The 18,383-nt window shown below is 54.6% G+C and overlaps 1 protein-coding gene across 14 annotated transcripts in view; it reads right to left on the bottom strand.

Annotated features, from left to right (window-relative positions):
- Nucleotides 1-5,816: 5,816 nt before the first annotated feature.
- Nucleotides 5,817-18,383, bottom strand: part of LRRC20 (leucine rich repeat containing 20) — a 105,597-nt gene continuing 93,030 nt past the window's right edge. For all 14 annotated transcript variants that reach the window (XM_073878879.1, XM_073878881.1, XM_073878877.1 and 11 more), the window contains one exon: nt 5,817-8,412. In XM_073878879.1, coding sequence (XP_073734980.1) covers nt 8,093-8,412 — 320 coding nt within the window. In that variant the 3' untranslated portion in view covers nt 5,817-8,092. The remainder of the gene's footprint in view (nt 8,413-18,383) is intronic.

The raw sequence follows: 18,383 nt of genomic DNA, 5'->3' as shown, positions 1-18,383 counted from the left end.
TGAAGCCAGGGAGTGCCCTGTGGGGAAGCTCTCGGGTGGTGGGAAAGCCAAGCATCTCCCATGGGAGACCCAGTCTCTCTCTTCCAGGCTGGAAATGGAAATGCACTTGGGCCTGTGGGGCAAGGAAGACCACTGGCATAGCCATCGTTTTGAGAAGCTCAAATCCACAGGGAAGGGGAAGGGGAAGGGGAACGGGACTCAGCCTGGGGGGCAATAGGGGTTCCCTGGGGAGCAGACCCCGGCACACTGCTGGCATTTTCAGCATCTATTCGGTGGTAGTGGAGTGAGTTGGGGGAAGGGGGACTGTCCCTGGGAAGGGTGAGGCCAGGGGAGCTGTAGAGAGGCTGGGGTCTGGACTGAGTGGGGGCCCTTTCGGGGAGCCAGGAGGTGCCCCTCCGTCTCCCGAGCCAGCCTCGGAGGAGCACTTCCCTCAGAATGCTTTCAAATGCTTATTAGTGAGCTCTCCCGGGAGAAGGAGGCCAGAGTGGTTATCTGCATTTCCAAGGACTGACTCAGTTCCCGGGCTCAGCTAGGGCAACACAGCCCTGCAGGAGAGGCCAGCCCGGAGGGCGAAGCAGAAGAGCTCCCCAGCGCCAGGACCCTCCCAGGGCCCCAGGAAGGAGCCAGGAAACCTGCCCACTTGTCTGGGCTCTGCCACCCGCTCCGACACGTTCTTGGGCAAGTCACTCCACGTGCCCTTTGGGACACTCCCTCTGGAACTCAGTGTTTCCACCTATAACATAGGGGAGGTTCGGACCAGAACTTTCTTACTCTGACAGTTTACCTTGTCCTCTGGAGAACCCAGGGTAAGAAGTGTCTCTTCTTGAGGAGGGGCTGGGCAGCACCCCAGGGAACCCCAGCTCTCTGGCCGGGGTCCTGCACCCTGGGCGGCAGTGCTGTAGGCTTCTGGATCGAAGTGGGGTTCGGGTCAGGAAGAACACGTGTGTGGGAAAGGTGTTGAAACCTCTTGGGAAAGGTGGGCAGCTTTCTGGGGGCAGCCCAGGGGCCTCCTCCAAGTTAGGTGGGGGCTTGGTAAATCATTTCCCGGGGCCCCGGACACCAATTCTAAGAAACATGGATTCTGCTCACAAGGTCTGGGTTTGGACACCAGTCGCGCTGTCTGACCTGGGCCAGGTTCCCGGTCTCCTCCAGTCCTCAGTGTCCTCGTCCAGAAAATGTAAATACAAGTATTAGCTGGCTCAGACGTTGCTCCGGGGATTAAGTGGGAGAAGAAATGGGAAGTACTCAGCATAGTCACCCACATGGTAAGCTGCTAGTGTCTATTTTTATTTTACTTTCACCTCCTTTGTTTCTTTTTCTGCCCCGCTCTGTTCCTTTTGGCAGCGCTGGTTCTCTCCTTTCCCCTCAAGCTTTGGCTCCTTTAACAGAAACACGGAGCTGGTAATCTGCTTGGTCCCGGGAATATTCACGCCCTCCCAGGGGAATCTGTCATTAGGAAATCTTACCCAAACCTAGAGATGAGGCCAAGATGGCTAAGTGCATGCTCGAAGCGCTGGTTAACAGGCTGGCCCCTGAGAATGTACTGCTGTGGTTTTGTTAGTTACCATCAATCAAGGGCATAGACTCTGAGAAGTACAAGTGAACTTGTGGATTTGTGTCCAGCAGGAAAAACGTCAGCCCCAACGTGACTATTTATTGCACTGGGGGACGCTGACCCGTGTCGTATGTAGCAGCAAACTGACTCCAGTGGTCTTTTGAAATGTATTTTATTTTTTTTAAGGTTTTATTTATTTTTTGATGAGAGAGAGAGAGAGAGAGAGACAGCGAGAGAGGGAGCACAAGCAGGGGGAGCAGAGGGAGCACAACCCAGGCGCCCCAAGACACGTGTTTTTAGCTTCTGAAAATTACACCTTGGCACCACCTACCACCGGGACTTGGAGAAGGTGAGATGGGGTCTCAGTCGTCGAGAGCTCGGCTCTCAAACTTCATCGTGTCCACAGATCACGCGAGGGTCTTGTTAAAACGCGATTCTGACTCAGAAGTTCTGGGGCAAGGGGCGTCTGGGTGGCTCAGTTGTTGGGCATCTGCCTTCGGCTCAGGTCATGATCCCAGGATCCTGGGATCGAGTCCCACATTGGGCTCCCTGCTCAGCGGGAAGCCTGCTTCTCCCTCTCCCACTCCCCCTGCATGTGTTCCCTCTCTTGCTGTCTCTCTCTCTGTCAAATAAATACATAAAATCTTAAAAAAAAAAAAAAAGAAGTAGTTCTGGGGTGGGACCGAGCCTCTGCAGTTCCAACACATCCCCAGGTGCTGTTGATGCTGCCTGCCCGAGGACCACACTTGGAGTGGCAAGGGCCCGGGCAAGCTCTCAGCTTTGTCTCAAGGGAACCCACTTCACCATCCTGAGAGGGGTTGGCATAAGATCACAGGGAGAGCCTAACCAAGAGCAGTGGTCTCATGCTGGTGGGACCTCGGGCATAGTGGCAGGCTTGTGGGGGTACCGGGAGACTGCCCCTGCTCTCTCAGCTTGTGCCTACTAGCTACCGGCCACTCCACTTAGGAAAAGCCCCAGCCACGGTACCATGACTTGTGAGGGATGGGTGTCCTACTGCTTGTCAGTCCTTGGGAAGCAGACTTCCTTGGTGAGATGCAAAGGCCCTGAGGCATGTATGACCTGGAGTATTAGAGGAACCGCAGAAGCCAGTGTGCCTGGAGTGTGGTGAGGGAGCCGGAAGCATGAAACGAGCAATGATGGAGGGAAGAAAACACCAGGCTCGAAACCGTTATAAGGACTTGGCTGTTATGTTGAAGTGCCATGGAGAATCCCTGAAGAACTTGGGCAGATGAGTGACTCAGGATTTGAAAGGACCTTCTGGGGGCGCCTGGGTGGCACTGTCGGTTAAGCATCTGACTCTTGGTTTTGGTCCAGGTTGTGATCTCAGGGCTGTGAGATCGAGCCCGACGTGGGGCTCCGTGCTCAGCGCAGAGTCTGCTTGAGATTCTCTCTGCCTTTCCTTCTGCCCCTCCCGCTCATGCTCTAAGATAAATACATAAATCTTTAAAAAAATAAAAGTAAATAAAAAGTTAAAATTAAAAAAAAATAAAAGGCCCCCCTGGGTGCAGTACAGGAGAGGTGTGGGTCCTGCTTCAAGGCTGGCGTACCAGGGCTCAAGGTGGGCCTGGGAACCTCCATTCTCTCTGTGGTCGAGACCCAGCACCACGCCTTGCACAACTCCAGGGGCCCCTTCACATTGTTCTCTAGGTGCCTGGTGCCGACTAGCTAGAGTCCGTGGCGGGCGACATCCGCAGGGCAGCCCTGGGTCAGCCATGCCACATCCACCCTTGAAGACACCCTACCTGAAGCACGTCCAGTCTACAGGAGAGAGGGTGCCCCGGCCCCTAGGCTGTAAGAATTCGGATGTACACACATAGCACATCACGAGCCCCGGCTGGCCCTGAGCCAAGGCCTGCAACAGAGCTTCCGAGATCCCCCAGCTGTGAAGGCGGGGTGAGTGGGGGGTCTGTCGGTCTTCTCATGCCCTGTGGGAGTCGGTCTCCCACCAGCGCCCAGATGTGCCCCGGGGGGCTGTGTGACATGCAGCGCGGCCCTGCTCCGACCCACTAGAAGTTCTCGGCAGTGAGGGCTGGGCTCACACGAGGCAGCTGGGCTCGGATGGGAGAGGAAGCTCCCGGGTGTGCGAGATGGATGTGACGCTGTCCCCCGAGGGCTACTTACCCTCACCGTCTGTTGTGAACCCTTCTGACATTAAGGAAGCCAGGCAGGGGTAGCACCCATTTCACAGATGAACAGAGTTAAGGCGCAGAGGCCTCTTCACAGGACCGTAATGGGAGAAGAAGCGTGTGAGCTGGAGAAAGCCATTGTTTCTCCTGTCCGAGCTGGCCTCTCAGTTCAAACCCCAGCTCCGCTCCTTCCCAGGCCCATGCTAACCCCCTAACTAAGCCTGTTTCCTCATCGGCACAGCGGGCACCAAGAGGGGGACTCCTAAACGTGAATGAGAAACATCCGCTTGCCTGCCCAGTGCTCATACACAGCAGGAGCTCAATGAATGCTCTTGTCCAGACCTAAGGCAGCTGGGCTTGTGGCCCTTTTCTGAGGGAGGGGTCGGGCCCACCGGCCCTGAGACCCAGGTCCCTAGCGTGGTCTGGCTGCTCCCGGGCCCGGCCCGTCCTGGCCTCGGCATCTCCCCCGGGGCTACGCTCAGGCATTCTGGGGCAGAGCCTTCCAGGAACCGCTCTCCACGCCAGGGTGGGCTTTCTGAGAAGCAACAGGCATGTTTCATGTAAAAGGGCAGCTCCAAAGCAGGGCTCTAGGGTCCCCCGTGGTATTTTGGAGAGACTGAGAATCAGTACCCTCTATGCGTGGTGACGGATGTTACCAGACTTCTGGTGGTGCTCTTTTCACAACGTCTACATACGTTGAATCAGTACCTTGTACACTTGAAGACTTGAAGCTAATATAATGTCATACGTCAATTATATCTCAGTACTACTTAAAAAACCCCTCGAGTCCCACACAGCTTACTGTCTACATTCATAAGACTTGGTTATACCCCCGCCCTTCTTCAACATAATGGTATTGTTCCAGGAAACTTCTGCCCAAGAAGGGGAAGTTGTAAATAACTTTATTGTTCAGTCCGGGGGCTTCCTGAATCATTTAAAGGAACAAACCGCCTAATTCTCTAGTAAATAGCATCAAAACAGAGTTTACATCTTAAGACTCTGTGATTTCCTTGCCTCAAAATGCCCCTTGCTGTGTCTGCTATCCTAAACCAGACCATAATCCTCACCCAGCCTTAGTTAAGGTGTCCATCCCCCACTGCTTTGAAAGCCCACCTGAAACCACACTCCGAAATCTAACTACTGTGACTTCTGTCTTCTCCTGGGGACACACTAGTCGGACTCTCTCAAGGCACAGCTTTCTTTGCCATGAGGAATCTGGAGCTTTGTCTGATCCAGGGGCCAATCCAGTGCTATTTTCGGCGAGCCAGGGTTTGACCAGAAGAAATGGAGTCCTCTGTCTGAGCTTTGAGGTGAGGGTGGGCAGCCTGTGTCCAGGCTCATCCACAAGGGACAGACACAGCAGGGCCCCAGAATCGAGAAATAGGGATCAAGTGTTCCAGAGAGGCCTTCGAGGATGTTCTGGTGCAGCCCCCTTATCAACAGGAAACAGCCCGGAGAGGGAACGGGATCTGTCCAACTGAGCACCGGGTAGGGTTGTTACAGGATTAAATGAGTTAAGATCTGCCACATGCTTAGACACTGCCTGGCCCAACTCAAGACAAACTCAGCTGGCCTTTCAGATTTAGGAAACAAAACCCAACTTGAACTCTGAACTCTAACTTGAGCTGGCAGCGGAACCCCCGGAAGGCTTGCTGGAACAGAGTGCCGGCCCCACCCCGTGTCTGATTCTGGAGATCTGGGCTGGGGCCGAGAATTTGCACGTCTAACAAGCTCCCTAGGTGTGCTGGTCCTGAGACCTCTCTCTGAGAACCACAGAACCTGACGAATGAATTGCTAAGGGTGTAATTTCTTGCATCGGTACAGGAGAAACTGGGGGACGGCAGGTGCCTCCATCCTTTCCCAGGTCTGTGGTCCGCCCCCCGCCCCGCCACCGCCCGGGCTGTGGTCTGGCTGCCCTGCAGTTGCACAATTCTAGGCCATGCATCACCTCTGCCTGGCTGCCTCGGCACCCACCTGTCAACATTCTGAGTATCATCCCAGGGTGGTGCCTTTTGAACCTCAAGCTTTCAACAAGAGGGGCAGCCCCTCAGGTTTGACACCCAGGCTACGGGAGGTCTGTGCGGAAATAATGAACCCAGCACCAAGCAGGCGGATGAAACCAATGCGTTCTTTATTGCAGACTGAAGCTAAGGGCTCACTTACACTGTGGGCTTGGATGTGGGGGCTTCTCTCACAGCTCAGGCTTTCCCACACAGGCAAAGGCAAACTCTCCGAGCAGAGGAGAAAACAACTTCCAGAAGCAACAACCCCTTCAAAGGGCCTGACGTGAGGACGTGGGGGAGCAGGAGCTGGGTGTGCAGAGGGGTATGCAGAGGGTAACCAGAAAGGCAGTATCCAGAGGGCCAGGCACACTCTCATCTGGTGACTTCAGGTCATTCCCTTCGCTGCAAGAGTCACGCAGACTCTGAAAAGACCTAAGAGCCCCGGGGTGTCCCAGGGCTGGCTTAGGGAGGGGGCTGAGCACAGGCTCAGAAACCTGGAGAAGCAGGGGGAGGGCTGAGAACCTCCACCCGCCACTCCAAGGACAGCCCTAGGGTCACCACTAGACCCTGGCTTCTCAAACGGTAAAGTGCTTATAGGAATCGCCTAGGGATCTTGTTGAAATGCGGGTTCTGATTCTGGAGGCCTCGGGTGGGGCCTGGGATTCTGCATTTCTAATAAGTTCCCAGGGATGCCAGTGCTGCTGGTCCACAGACCACACTCTGAATTGCAAGGCTTTGGCCACACAGTGCCTTTGTGCCTATCAGAAAAGTACACTTCTTCTTTGACTCTGGGACACAGAGTGGGTAGGGCCAGGCCAGCCTGGAATGGGCCACAGTTCCCACTTGTCCACAGCTGAGCCCTGCAGCCCTGAAGATCCACCTGGACCTCCTTGCCCTGCAAACCCCTTTCCCAGAGCTTGAACCAAGCCTTATGACATGAGCGACTAAACACAGCATCTCTTGAGACACTGAGCACTCAGTGATGGGTCAACAATGGTCCCACCTGTCAGTCCTTGCCAGGAGACAGGGGGCCTGGGCAGGAGCAGGCCCCAGGGCTGGGGAGGGGAGAAGGAACACAGCATTCTGAGAATGAGGGTCTGGGCTGAGAGAAGCTTAACCCTGGGAGTGGAAGAGAGGCCACCGGTGCGTGGGTGTAGGATTGGATGGCCTGGCCTGGCCTGCCCCACGTCCTGGGGTCTCAGGTATCTTCCACAGACCAAGACAAAGGGCCAGGCCAGGTGCGCTCTGGGCTCTGAGTCGGCTTGCTCCACAGATGAGAAGGTGGGAGGTGGGTACCTAGGGCGTCAGGAGGTCAGGAGTCAGGAGTTCTCCGCACCACAGATACCATCAGAAAGCAAGAGCCCCAGGCCCTTTCCTGGTAGGAAACCAGTTGTCCCTGTTTGCCAGGTACTGTCCCAGTGAGAGCACTGCAGTCCCATGTCCCGGGCAAGCCCTCAGTCCCAGCCCTATGGCTTGGCCACATCCTAGACTCCAGGTGGAGGGCCCAGAAATGACTAGGCCATCAGGGCTTTTGGGTGGAGGCGTGGGAGCTGGGCAGCCACAAATCCAATGGTCCAAAGTGCCTTCTGCCCCCAGGTGGACCAGTGACGAGGCAGCCACAGACTGTGGAGGTAGGCAATTACCTTGTACCAGAGCCACGGACGCAGCTGGCTTTGCTTCTCTTGGGCCACCTCTCCTGCGGTGCAAGGGCTGATGCCAGGCACACCTCTCCTTCGTGCTTCCGGCTCCTTCACCACACTCCAGGCACACCTGGTCTGTCCCGAGGCGCACTGGGCACTTCCTACCCCGCTGATGTCTTCATCATGAGGAAGGACTGAGCCGACCTGATTTGCTCCTCTGGTTTCCTGGCCTGATGGGCCTTGGGCTCCTAATAAACGTTCTCAGCCCTGGCTAGAGCACAGGGCCACACTCTCTCCACAGCTTTCCCATGACTCCTGGTTCAGGCTCCCGCCAATCCAGAGACCCACAGGGCTGAGGATGGGGCCCCTTAGAGGGCCTCATGCAGGTCAGTCCTCAAGAAGCAATAAACAGCTGGAGGCTGTCTCCTATTCCTCTCAGGGAAGCGGCTGGCTCGCAACACCAGACCCAAGGCCTCAAACCCACAGTGGCCCAGAAAGCGCTCGGTGATGGCCATCTGTGGGCTCGGAAGGTGCCTGATGATGTGAGGGTAACTTGAAGGCATGTGTTGCCCAAAGAGCCTCCAAGGAGCTCAGAGGAGGCAGACGCCCCCCTTCCCAAATACCAAGGCTCGGAGAGGGTGGGGATGCGCCCAAATGTGCACAGAAGCTGTGAGTACCCAGCATCCAGGCCCCAGCCCCACCTCACCTCCGCCTCCTGGGCCTTCCAGGGCCCACTACTGCTCTAAGCTATCTATCCTGGACCAGCTGCGCCCCCTCCCACCGCATACTCTTTGGCCCACCCCCCCCAGCCCCCCAGGCTTGGCCTCCCAGGGGCCTGTGGGACTCCCTCCCCTCAGGGTGCCAGCCCAGGTGGCCTCTGTCCCCTGCTGGGTGGGCGTGAGGAGCGAGGCCTAAGGCGGGGGGGGCCCGGGCGCCCTCAGGAGACATGAGCATGTCAAACTTGATGAGTGGCGGAGCAATGACGCGCACCTCAGCACTCAGGGGGTTGCAGCGGAGGTTGATGCTGCGCAAGGCAGGCATGGCAGCCAGCTTCTCCACAGGTACATCTGTTGAGGAGAGAAGACAGGTTGGGGGCCGGGGGTAAGCAGGCAGAGAGGGACAGGGGACAGGAAGACGCCATCACCCACTGCGTGTGGGGTTTAGCGGCTGGCGTCCAGCCCCGGGTGGAGGGGGCCCTCGGAGCCCACTGCACCATTACAACCACATTCAGGGAAGCATCCCCCCACAAATACAGTGAAACGTTAGCACTGCCATGTATCCCAGCACGGCCACTCCTGGGTAGAACTGGAACAAGGGAAAACAGGTGCTCAAACAAGGACTTGGGCACAGATGTCCCCACAGGCGGGCCCTGATCCGCCGAGTGTCCCACCACAGGTAAGCAGACAAACGCAACGTGGTTATATCCAAACCGCAACACAGTATTCAGCCAGGAAAAGCATTGCTACGTGCCCTGAATCTCAAAAACGTGATGCTGAATGAAAGAAGCCAGACACCAAAGTTAACACAGCGTACAATTCCATTTATAGGAAAGGTCCAGAACGTGCACCCCCACAGAGACAGACAGTAGATGAGCGGTTGCCAGGGGCTGGGGGACGGGTGCGGGGTCTCCTCTGGGGTAAGGAAAGCACTTTGCAACTAGGTAAAGTGATGGTTGCAGAACATGGTGGATGTACTAAATACCATTGAACTGTACACTTTAAAATGGTTAATTTTATGTCATATGAGTTTTACCTCAATTAAGAAAAAAAAAAGGAGCAGAACAAGGCAGCCGCTATATTAACTCTTGCTAACCCTCCACAGAGCCTCACACCTAACCTTTAAGATCACTCAGGCTTCGGGTCAAGTCCCTGGAGGCCCCGTTAACAGCTGTGAGCCTAAAACAAATCACTAACCATCATATTACAGGATACACCTCACAGGACCGCTTGAAGATGAATGGGGGAGTGCATGCACTCTGCACAGTACTCAGGGAACATCAGATATGACTATCAGAGGGAACAGAGGGAAATACCACCACCTGTCCAACAGGGCTGTTGAAAGGCTTAGAGAGTTAACACAAGGCACTCAGAACAGGGGCTGGACACAGAGCACGCAGCCAACAATCAGGAGCCAAGGCCCCAACACACAGGCCCAGGGCTGAGCTGTCCTGGATGCAAACATCCCCTCCACCTTGCTCCAACTCTGCGAGCAGCCCACACACCGTGGGACCTCCCACCCCAGCCCAGGACAGGGCCAGGGCCTTAACCCCTGAGTCCTGCACAACCTCAGGCCATCAGTAATGGTAAGAACCAACTCCTACCTCTTTTGGGCGCCTTGCATTGGGCAGATGAAGGGTTTTCTGTTTTTTGTGGTTGTTTGGTTTTTCATTTTAGACCACTCTGGCATATTAAACGCATATTCTTAACATAAGTAAATGGTACTGTGTTACAGATCTCTTTCTGTTTCTGTGTTTTTTTTTTAATTAAGAACCAATTTTTTTTTTTTTAAGACATACAGCATAATGCCTCAAGTGCAGGTAGATGAACACATAGGTAAACTCTCCATCCAGATGAAGCCAGAGCACATTTCAAGCATTCCCATAGGGCTGTCTTGTGCCTCTTCCCAGTTTATCACCCCCTGGTTTTTCTCACCACTGATTCACTTACGGGATCCTGAACTTAATCCAAGTGGAATCTACTAGTATGTCTCTCTTTAGACCTCCAGCGTAACAATTTTTTACTTGGGGGACATTTTAAATATGATTTTCTCAAGTTACTTTTTACTTTTTTACTTTTGGAAATAATTGCTTATAAAAAGTTGCAAAGGTAGAAACAGTACAGAGAACACCACATAACCTTTCACCAAGATTAACTGGTTGTTAACCTTTTGCCCTGTTTGCTTTATCATTTGTGCCTGGGCCTTCTCTGCGTGCACATGCACACACACAATTTTTTTTCTGAATTATCTGAGGGTAATATACACATACCATGGCCCTTCATCCCTACTTCATTGTGTATTTCCTACGAATAAAGACATCCTCTGGGACGCCTGGGTGTCTCAGTCAGCTAAATGTCTGTCTTCGGCTCAGGTCATGATCCCAGGGTCCTGGGATGGAGCCTTGTATTGGGGATCCCTGCTCAGTGGGGAGCCTGCTTCTCCCTCTCCTTCCTGCCCCTTCCCCCTGCTCATGTTCTCTCTCTCTCAAATAAAATCTTGTTTAAAAAAGTAAAAGACCTTTTCTGCCATAACCACCGCTATTGATTTGCTAAGTTTACATTGATAGAACCCTTCCCTAACATATGGCCCATATTTCAGTTTTCTCAGGTGACCTAATCACGTCCCTTAGATCATCCCCCGCCCCCTCCAGTACAGGATCCAGTGTAGGGGCAGGTGTTGCCTGTCTCTTTGCATTCCTTTCATGTGTCTTTTGTGATATTGACATTTTGGAAGAATATCAGGACCATCATCTCTGTCTTTTTAATAAAGAGTCCTATGTTTTGGGGCACGTGGCTGGCTCAATTGGTACAGCAGGTGACCCATGATCTCAGGGTTGTGAGTTTAAGCCCCAAGCTAGGTGTTGGAGCCTACTTAAAAAAAAAAAAATTGGAAAAAAAGAAAAAGAATCCCATGATTTGTGGTTGTCTGGTGCGTCCTCATGGTGAGACTGGGATTATGGGTCCTCAGCTGAAAGAGGTGGTAGGGTCCTGGGCTATCACACAGGAGGCACACTGTATCTGTCCATCTGTCCCTCATACGTGATGTTAACTGTCATCACCCAGGCCGGGCGTTACTTGATTTCTCCACCGTGTAATTACTGTTTTGTTTTTTTTCCTCCCTTGCAACTTATAAGTCTGCAGGGACACACTTTAAGAGCGTGCAAATATCCTGCTCCTCGTCAAAATTAATCCATCACCCCTAGACGTAACACCTGCTGATTCTTGCCTGATCTGATCTTTACGAAGGCTGCAAACTGACTTTCCAACTCCAGCAGCCCCTCGGCATTTTGCTGTAGGCAAGAGCCTTACCTTCTCTCCCATGGATCTATTTATCATCAGTGTGGACTCCTATATTTCTAGCGGTTTACAGTTCCTTGCTGAATTTCATCATTTTGGTGCCCAAACTGCCCCAGATTTGGCCAGTGGGAGGCCCTCTGATCTGGCTCCAGAGTCCCGTGACCAGGACTTTTGAAGGGTAGACAGGATTTCAATGACAGGAAGGGGAATTTGTGGCTGGAGGGAAGTAGGGGCAAAAGAGTGGGGCTAGGATGCCAGACAGAGCTGGGGGCAGCGGGGGGACTGGAAGGTTCTATTGGTGGCATCTAGATGCAGTTCCTAAGTTTGCAGTAAGGCTCATCACGAGGCTTTCCTGCCCCAGCCCTGGCATCAGCCATCAGGAAGTCCTCTTCCTCTGAGTGGGAAGGGCACCTGTGCCCAATACTCATGGTGCTGGTGACCAAACCATGTTTTACAAGCCACCCACGAGGCGCTGCGCACATCTGCTTTGGACAGCTGCCTGGAACACCATCCTGAGTCCTTACCACCCTCTAGCTCTCCTCTCTGCCAGTAATGGCCAGCCAGGTGGCCTCTGTCCTTCAGGGTCGGTGGGATAACGTCTTTGGATGGATGCCTGGCAGCAGGATTGCTCTGTCAAAGGATATGTGTGTATTCTTCATCTCATCGCTCTCCAGAAACCGTGCTGAGTCTCCAAGGGGCTCTAGCCACCCTGCCATCCTAAGGCTTTCAAATGGGGCTGCCAGGGCCTGCCGGCCCCAACCTCCAGGCTGAGGGACCCTTGACCTCCAGCGAGGTTCTGTGTGTTCTTCCCTTCCCCTCCCCTGGAGCTGCAGTGAGGGGTGGGCAGCACCTGGGGCTCCATGGTCCAGAAAGAGGGTGAGCGGGGCCCACCCTTCGGAAAGTGCCCCACAATGGAATCCTCTGAAGACATCTATTCTCCTCCCTTCTGGACTTGGTAACTGGGACACAGCTACTCCCTAGCTCTAACAGGAGGAGGGAAGGGGAGGCCACAGCCTCAGGAAAGTTCCTCACAGGTGCCTGTCCCTCAGTGTATAAAGCGCTTCCATATTTGATCCTTCCCAGAGCCATGGGGTAGAGCACCACAGGTGCTCCTCAACCCACTTTACAGATGAGGACACTGATGGTCAGGGGCTGCCTGCTCATTCACAGTGCCCCCCCGAGTCCAAGCCCGGCCTTGGTGGCCATGGGAAGGGAGAAAGCAACCCAAAGGACTTACACTTACATCAACAGGCGACTCCAGTACCCCTGGAGGCCTCTTCCTCCCCCAGGCCGTCAAGCCCAAGATGCTCCCAGCAAAGTGGGAGTTTGTAGCCATTCGGGATCTCTGCCGGTGGTTGTTTTTGTTTAACTCATGAGTGTTGAGTGCTTGGTGACTTCAGCTCTTTAGGTTAAGTTTCTCGATCCTCACAACAGCTCTTTCGCAGAGTACCATCTTGTCCCCATTTTACAGATGAGAAAAATTGTGGAGAGGTTAGGTAACTTGGCCACGGTCACACAGGTGGAAAGTGCTGGAGCCAGGATACGAAGCCGGGCCTGCTGGCTTGAGTCTGGGCTCTTCATGCCACCTCCCACTGGGCCCTCCAGCCTGGCCTCCCATTTCCCCCCACCCCGCACCAGCTAGGAAAACCCTCCACAGGTTCCAGTAGTTTAACAGGAGACCGAAAACAGTCTTCCTGCAGGGCTTCCTGGGACCCAGCAGGAGTTGTGGCTTTCTGACCAGGGCACTCACAGGTCTCTGTACCACCCAGCTCCCTCCCAAAGTCCAGGGACTTCCCCTCCAAGGGGAAGCGGGGGGGGGGGGGCACAGAAACTCAGAGCTCTCTAAAGCCCCCTCGGCAGGGTAGGCAAGGAGGCATATTTGCTGACCTGCCCTGAGAGAAAGGGTTTCCTGGAGATTTCTCCGATGCATTCTAGAATCTTCCACGCCTCCTTGTTCTGCTCTGCATCACAATACAGAATAAACCTGTCCCTTCTTCCATGATAAAATTTCTGAAACTTGTAGTCCAAAACGTTCTTTGGGTGAACGCCCCCCTCCCAGATCCTTTACTTCCTGCGATATGTTGGGGGGTGTGGGTAGGTGGTGGTGAAGACGCTGGACAGAGCTCTGGAATCAGAAAGACAAGACTAGCTTCTCCGGTGCCTGACCACTGCCCCAGGCAGGATCTCTGAATCTCAGCTTTCTCTGGGAAATGCAGGGAGACGGTGAAAGCCAGGGGGTGACCTCACGCCGTGCTCGGGCCCCTGGCTTCCTCTCACGGGGCTGGAACCTGCACTAAGCACCGCAGCCGAGCACCACCCCCATCCCCGAGGACAAGCACAAGCACCACGGCCGTGGAGCACGCCGGCCTCAGTCCCGGAGCTTGGCCAGTTGGGCCAGCAGCAGGTCGTCCCCAGGAGATGACCTGGATGGAAGCAAATATGCCTCCTCGCCTACCCTGCCGAGGGGGCTTTAGAGAGCTCTGAGTTTCTGTGCCCCCCCCCCCCCCCCCCGCTTCCCCTTGGAGGGGAAGTCCCTGGACTTTGGGAGGGAGCTGGGTGGTACAGAGACCTGTGAGTGCCCTGGTCAGAAAGCCACAACTCCTGTGCAGGGCAGAGATGCGGAGCCCCAGACTGCCCCTGCGAGGGCCACAGCTCCCCAAGCCCCCTACTGATGTGGAGAACAAAGGCAGAAGGGAATGTACATAAAATTAAAGGTCCATATAAGCTGCAGCCCATGGACAAATACTTGAGGAGGGCAGAGTATGAAGATCCTCCAGGAAGCTCCCACTGTCTTAATGTTAAAGCCTTGCTAGAGGGATAAACCACCTTGGTTTGACAAAAGCAAGGCCTCGGGTTTCCCCCGGGAGCCTTCTTTAGCATATGAAAAGCCTTCTGAAACTCCCTTATCTTCACTCCCCCCAACCACACTCCAAAGTATATCATCAGTCGCTCGCTCCTCACTCATCTTCCCATGGGTCATGTCACTGGGCTTTAATAAAACCACCTTTTTTGCACTGAAGCCATCTCAAGAATTCTTTCCTGGTGGTGGTTGGCTCTGGACCTCCCCAGTCTCACCAACATTCCAAAACAGCATCACTCACCACCACTCCGAAAAGGTCAGGAGCCCTGGATATGGCCTCCGCTGAGAGGACCAACCTGAGCGTGGGTTGCTGGCCAGGGGCTGTACGGATGACGGCAGAGGGACCATGAGAGCTGGGAGGAAGTCGGAAACTGAGGCACAGTGGGAGGAAGCAACTTTTCCCCAGATTGCCAGCCCCTGGGTGGCCAAGCTGAGGCTCACACGGAGGCCTGCTGAGAACATAGAGAAGGCACGCGCAGGAGTCCCAGGGCTGGAGCAGGCGGCCAAATACGCTCCCAGGAACTCGCCCTCCCGTAGCACTTTGGGGGACCAGGCTCAGAGCTCCCTGAGCGCCCAGCTCTCTTTGTTAGCACGTACCCTCCCCCCGCCCCGCATCCCCCCTCTCCTGTGGCACAGGAAACTCAGGAGCTCCTAAAGGCAGGGGCTATTCTTTGGCTTGAATCCCCAGGGCGCGGAGGGTGTGGCTGGTCTTTATCTGTCCGGAGGCAGGCGCCTACCTGTGAAGGAGGCACTGGGAGGGACCCAGAGTCCAAGGCGGACCTGGAGGCTCAGGTAAAGAAGGAAGCAAAGACAAGACTTTACCAGAACGTGGGGTTTGGAGCAGATTTACTCCTGAGAGGGGAGTAAAAGCAAGACGAGTGACCCCAGTCCCCACCCACCCAGCGCTTTGTCCCACAACACTGAGGGGCAAGGCCAAGGCCAGAGCTGGTCTCCATCCACCTGTCTCTCAGCAGCTGGAAGGAAATCACCAATGGCAGGTTTCACGGAGCAACTCACTAAGGGCTGGACCCCGGGCTGAGGGTGACATAACCTCAACTGTCAATACGGCTTCAATTCAGGGTGGGGGTTGAGGTTTGAAGCTGCTAAGTCACCCCATCTCCTCACCTGCCACTGGGGACCATTGGTCCTGCCTCAGTTTCTCCAGAGGGGGTCGGACTAGGACGTTTCTCTCTCTGGACTCCTGACTGCCCCGCATCCCTGAGCCAGGGAGGGGGCCGGTGGCCTACAGAGTGGCTGGTGCTCATGAGACAGGGAGGGGGGTCTTCCTGTGACGCCCCTGCCCTCGGTCTGCTGGATGTGACATGAAGACCAGGTGTGGCCCCGCCTTGGAGCAAGTCCCCACGACTCCAGGCCTAGAGAGTTCCCAGCTGTCGTTTCCAAATCCACCACCAGGCCGGCCTTTCCAGGGTCGCAGAGCTCTTGGAACCATTCTGTCACAGACAGGGGCGGGCGCAGAGCCGGGAGCAGGTGGAGCTCCGGGCCCTGACATACGTAACTGCTCAAGTCGTGGAAGTAGCTCCGAGGACGGAGCAAGGGGGCCACCAGACTGTCAAAGCCGGCAGAATCAACCAAGTGGAGCAGCCAAGCTAGCAAACCAAGAGGCCAACTAGAAGTTTCTGGATAAGGCTTAAAGAAGAAAATTTATATTCATAGCATCCTGACGAGAGAGAGACAGACAGAGAGAGAGAGAGAGAGAGAGATGGCGGGAGGGTGGAGGAGGATATGAAATGATCTGCATCTTGTGGACGGGGAAACTGAGGCTGGAGAGGTTAAGTAAGCTTCCTAAGGCCACAAGACGCACTGGCATCGTGGAGGTAACAGAAGCCAGTCTTGGGACTTTGGCACACATGGAGAGGAAGAGGGCCTCAGTTCTCCCTCTCACCTTCATATTCTAGCCCCAAGGCCACCTCTTCTGTCATTCCCTGTGGTCCCCAACCAACTCCCATAACACTGTCTACCAGACACGCATTGTGCATTGTGTTCTGTGGTCAGGGAATGTGCTTGCTCACCCTGTAAATGCAATGCCTAGCACAGTTCCCACTGGGTGCTCAATGACTATGTTGGATGAATGAATGAATTAATGGATGAATGGATGTTTTGCCTCCTGAACTGGATCATAAGCTCCTTCAGGCTTGGGACCACGCTGGGCTCCGCCATCACCACCACCTGCTTAAGTGGCTCTGACCATAGCACATTCAAGAGCAGGGGCCCTTCCCCTGGCCTGACCCACTCTGTGCACACCTGCCAGTCAGGACCAGGCATCTGTGAAGCAAGGGTGTGTGATAGGTCGCAGGCCCGTTAGCACCAGTCATCCAATTCAGAAAATGAGAAAACACTGATGAGCAAAACCATGATCACCTATGTCCCACCATCTAGAACCAATCACTGGTAATGTGTTGGTATATGGCCTTCCCAACTTACTAATATGCATGTGCATGGTAGGTGCATCTAGATTTCAAAAAAGGCCTCCTAGATCCTATGCCATAACATGCTTTTCTCAATGATGTAAACACCTTTTCAGGTTGCAAGTCAGTGACATTTCTATGACTGCACGGTAGCCCATGGTGTGCAGAGGGACACTCAGCTTGTTTCCAATTTTCACTATTACAGGTAACGAGAGGCGGAGTCCACAAGGCATTCTGGGGTTCCTTCATCTCGCAGCCTGTGACTGCAGAATGTAGGACAGGAGGTTCTAGAATCCTTTTATGAAGCCACAGTCCTGCTCCTCTGACTTTTCCAGGGACTCCAGTGCCTGGTGGTGATAAGACACTTCCACAGTGAGGCCTAAAGCCCCACAGAGGCCCGTGGCAGAGAAGAAGAAGAAGGCCCCCACCCGGACTGGGCACCACGAAGGCTGTATGGGTGGGGCACGGGTGCACTGCTTCTTCCTGTCACCTCACAAGGCTGCAGCCCAGCGACCCCATGCAGATAGCCATCCAGACTCTTGCCTATGTCTGTGGAAGCCTAAAGTAATCAGTAATAGCAGAATCCGAGTGGGCAGTATTTAGAGGAAATTACTTCCCCGAGGTCAGCTTGACCTTCCCTCACCAGTCATTAGCACCACTGCCCGGGAACCTTGTTTTGTGCCAGTGGGACCTGCTAGAGACAGGCTGATAAAAATGGTCACTCCAGAGCACTATTCTTCATATGTGTGGCACCCATGGTGTAAAAAGATCCTGAGCGGGGAGGGGTCTGGGCACAGGGAGGTGGCAAAGGATACTAAGGGAGACGCCAACACAGAACTCAGCAGAGACCAGCCCTCTGATTTCTGCTTTCGATGCAGCTAGACCCCATGACCTCTAAGGTCCCTTCCGGAATTAGGGTCCGAGGGTCCCCAGCCTGGTGGCCCAGGGTGCAAGCTGTCTGGCTTCCCAGGCAGCTTAGAAACCACAGGGCACCCCACATTTTGCCGCAGGCTGGAGTGCACTAGAGAGTTTACACATGGCTGGCTGGCTCGCCCCTGACCTGGACAAATGCCTCTGGCCAGAATTCCTGGTTTTGCAGGACTCTGGGGAGTGTGGAGTCTGCTTCTTTGGTACACCACCTCACAAAGGTCCCTGAGATCCTGGGTAAAGATACTGGGGCGGCGCCCAGCCTAGGGCCTGAGGCCAGCGCCTGGGAAGCCATTTGGCCTCTGCCGGTGCCTGTGGGCACATTCATGCTCAAGGATCCAGGGATCCTAGGCTGGCCTAGCAGCCGGGCCTGTCCCCATTCCTCAGCCTGGATGCAACACTTGGAGGCTGGAAACCTAACCAACTAAATCAAGGATGCAGTGCTAAGCTGAGCAGAGCTTCATGTCCTCACTCAAAATGCCACAAGAGACAAGCAGGTAAACTATGGTAACATAGCGAAACAGAGAATTATGCCTGTAACCAGAAAGCTTCTGGGGCACACTCACATTCACATTCTTCACTCATGGCTGGGTCTGTCCCTCCTGAAGGCTTGGAAGGAGCCAGGCGGGGGCAGTGACTGAGCCTACCCCAGGGCCCTGGCCTGAGCATCCTAGTGGGGGCAGGAGGTGGAGATGGTGGTGCAGGAAGGACACGGAAGTAGCTCCTGCCCTGCTGGGGTACAGAGGACACCGCATGCCCCCGCCAATACCGCAAGCTGAGTGCTACGGCCCTCAGGGAAGACGGTGTGGATC

The sequence above is a fragment of the Callorhinus ursinus genome, unplaced genomic scaffold (genome assembly GCF_003265705.2).
Source record: "Callorhinus ursinus isolate GAN/ISIS: 27379988/994484 unplaced genomic scaffold, GSC_fseal_2.0 scaffold31, whole genome shotgun sequence".
Taxonomy (NCBI): domain Eukaryota; kingdom Metazoa; phylum Chordata; class Mammalia; order Carnivora; family Otariidae; genus Callorhinus; species Callorhinus ursinus.
Note: the sequence above shows the minus strand (reverse complement) of the source record. Positions and strands in the feature narration are given on the sequence as shown.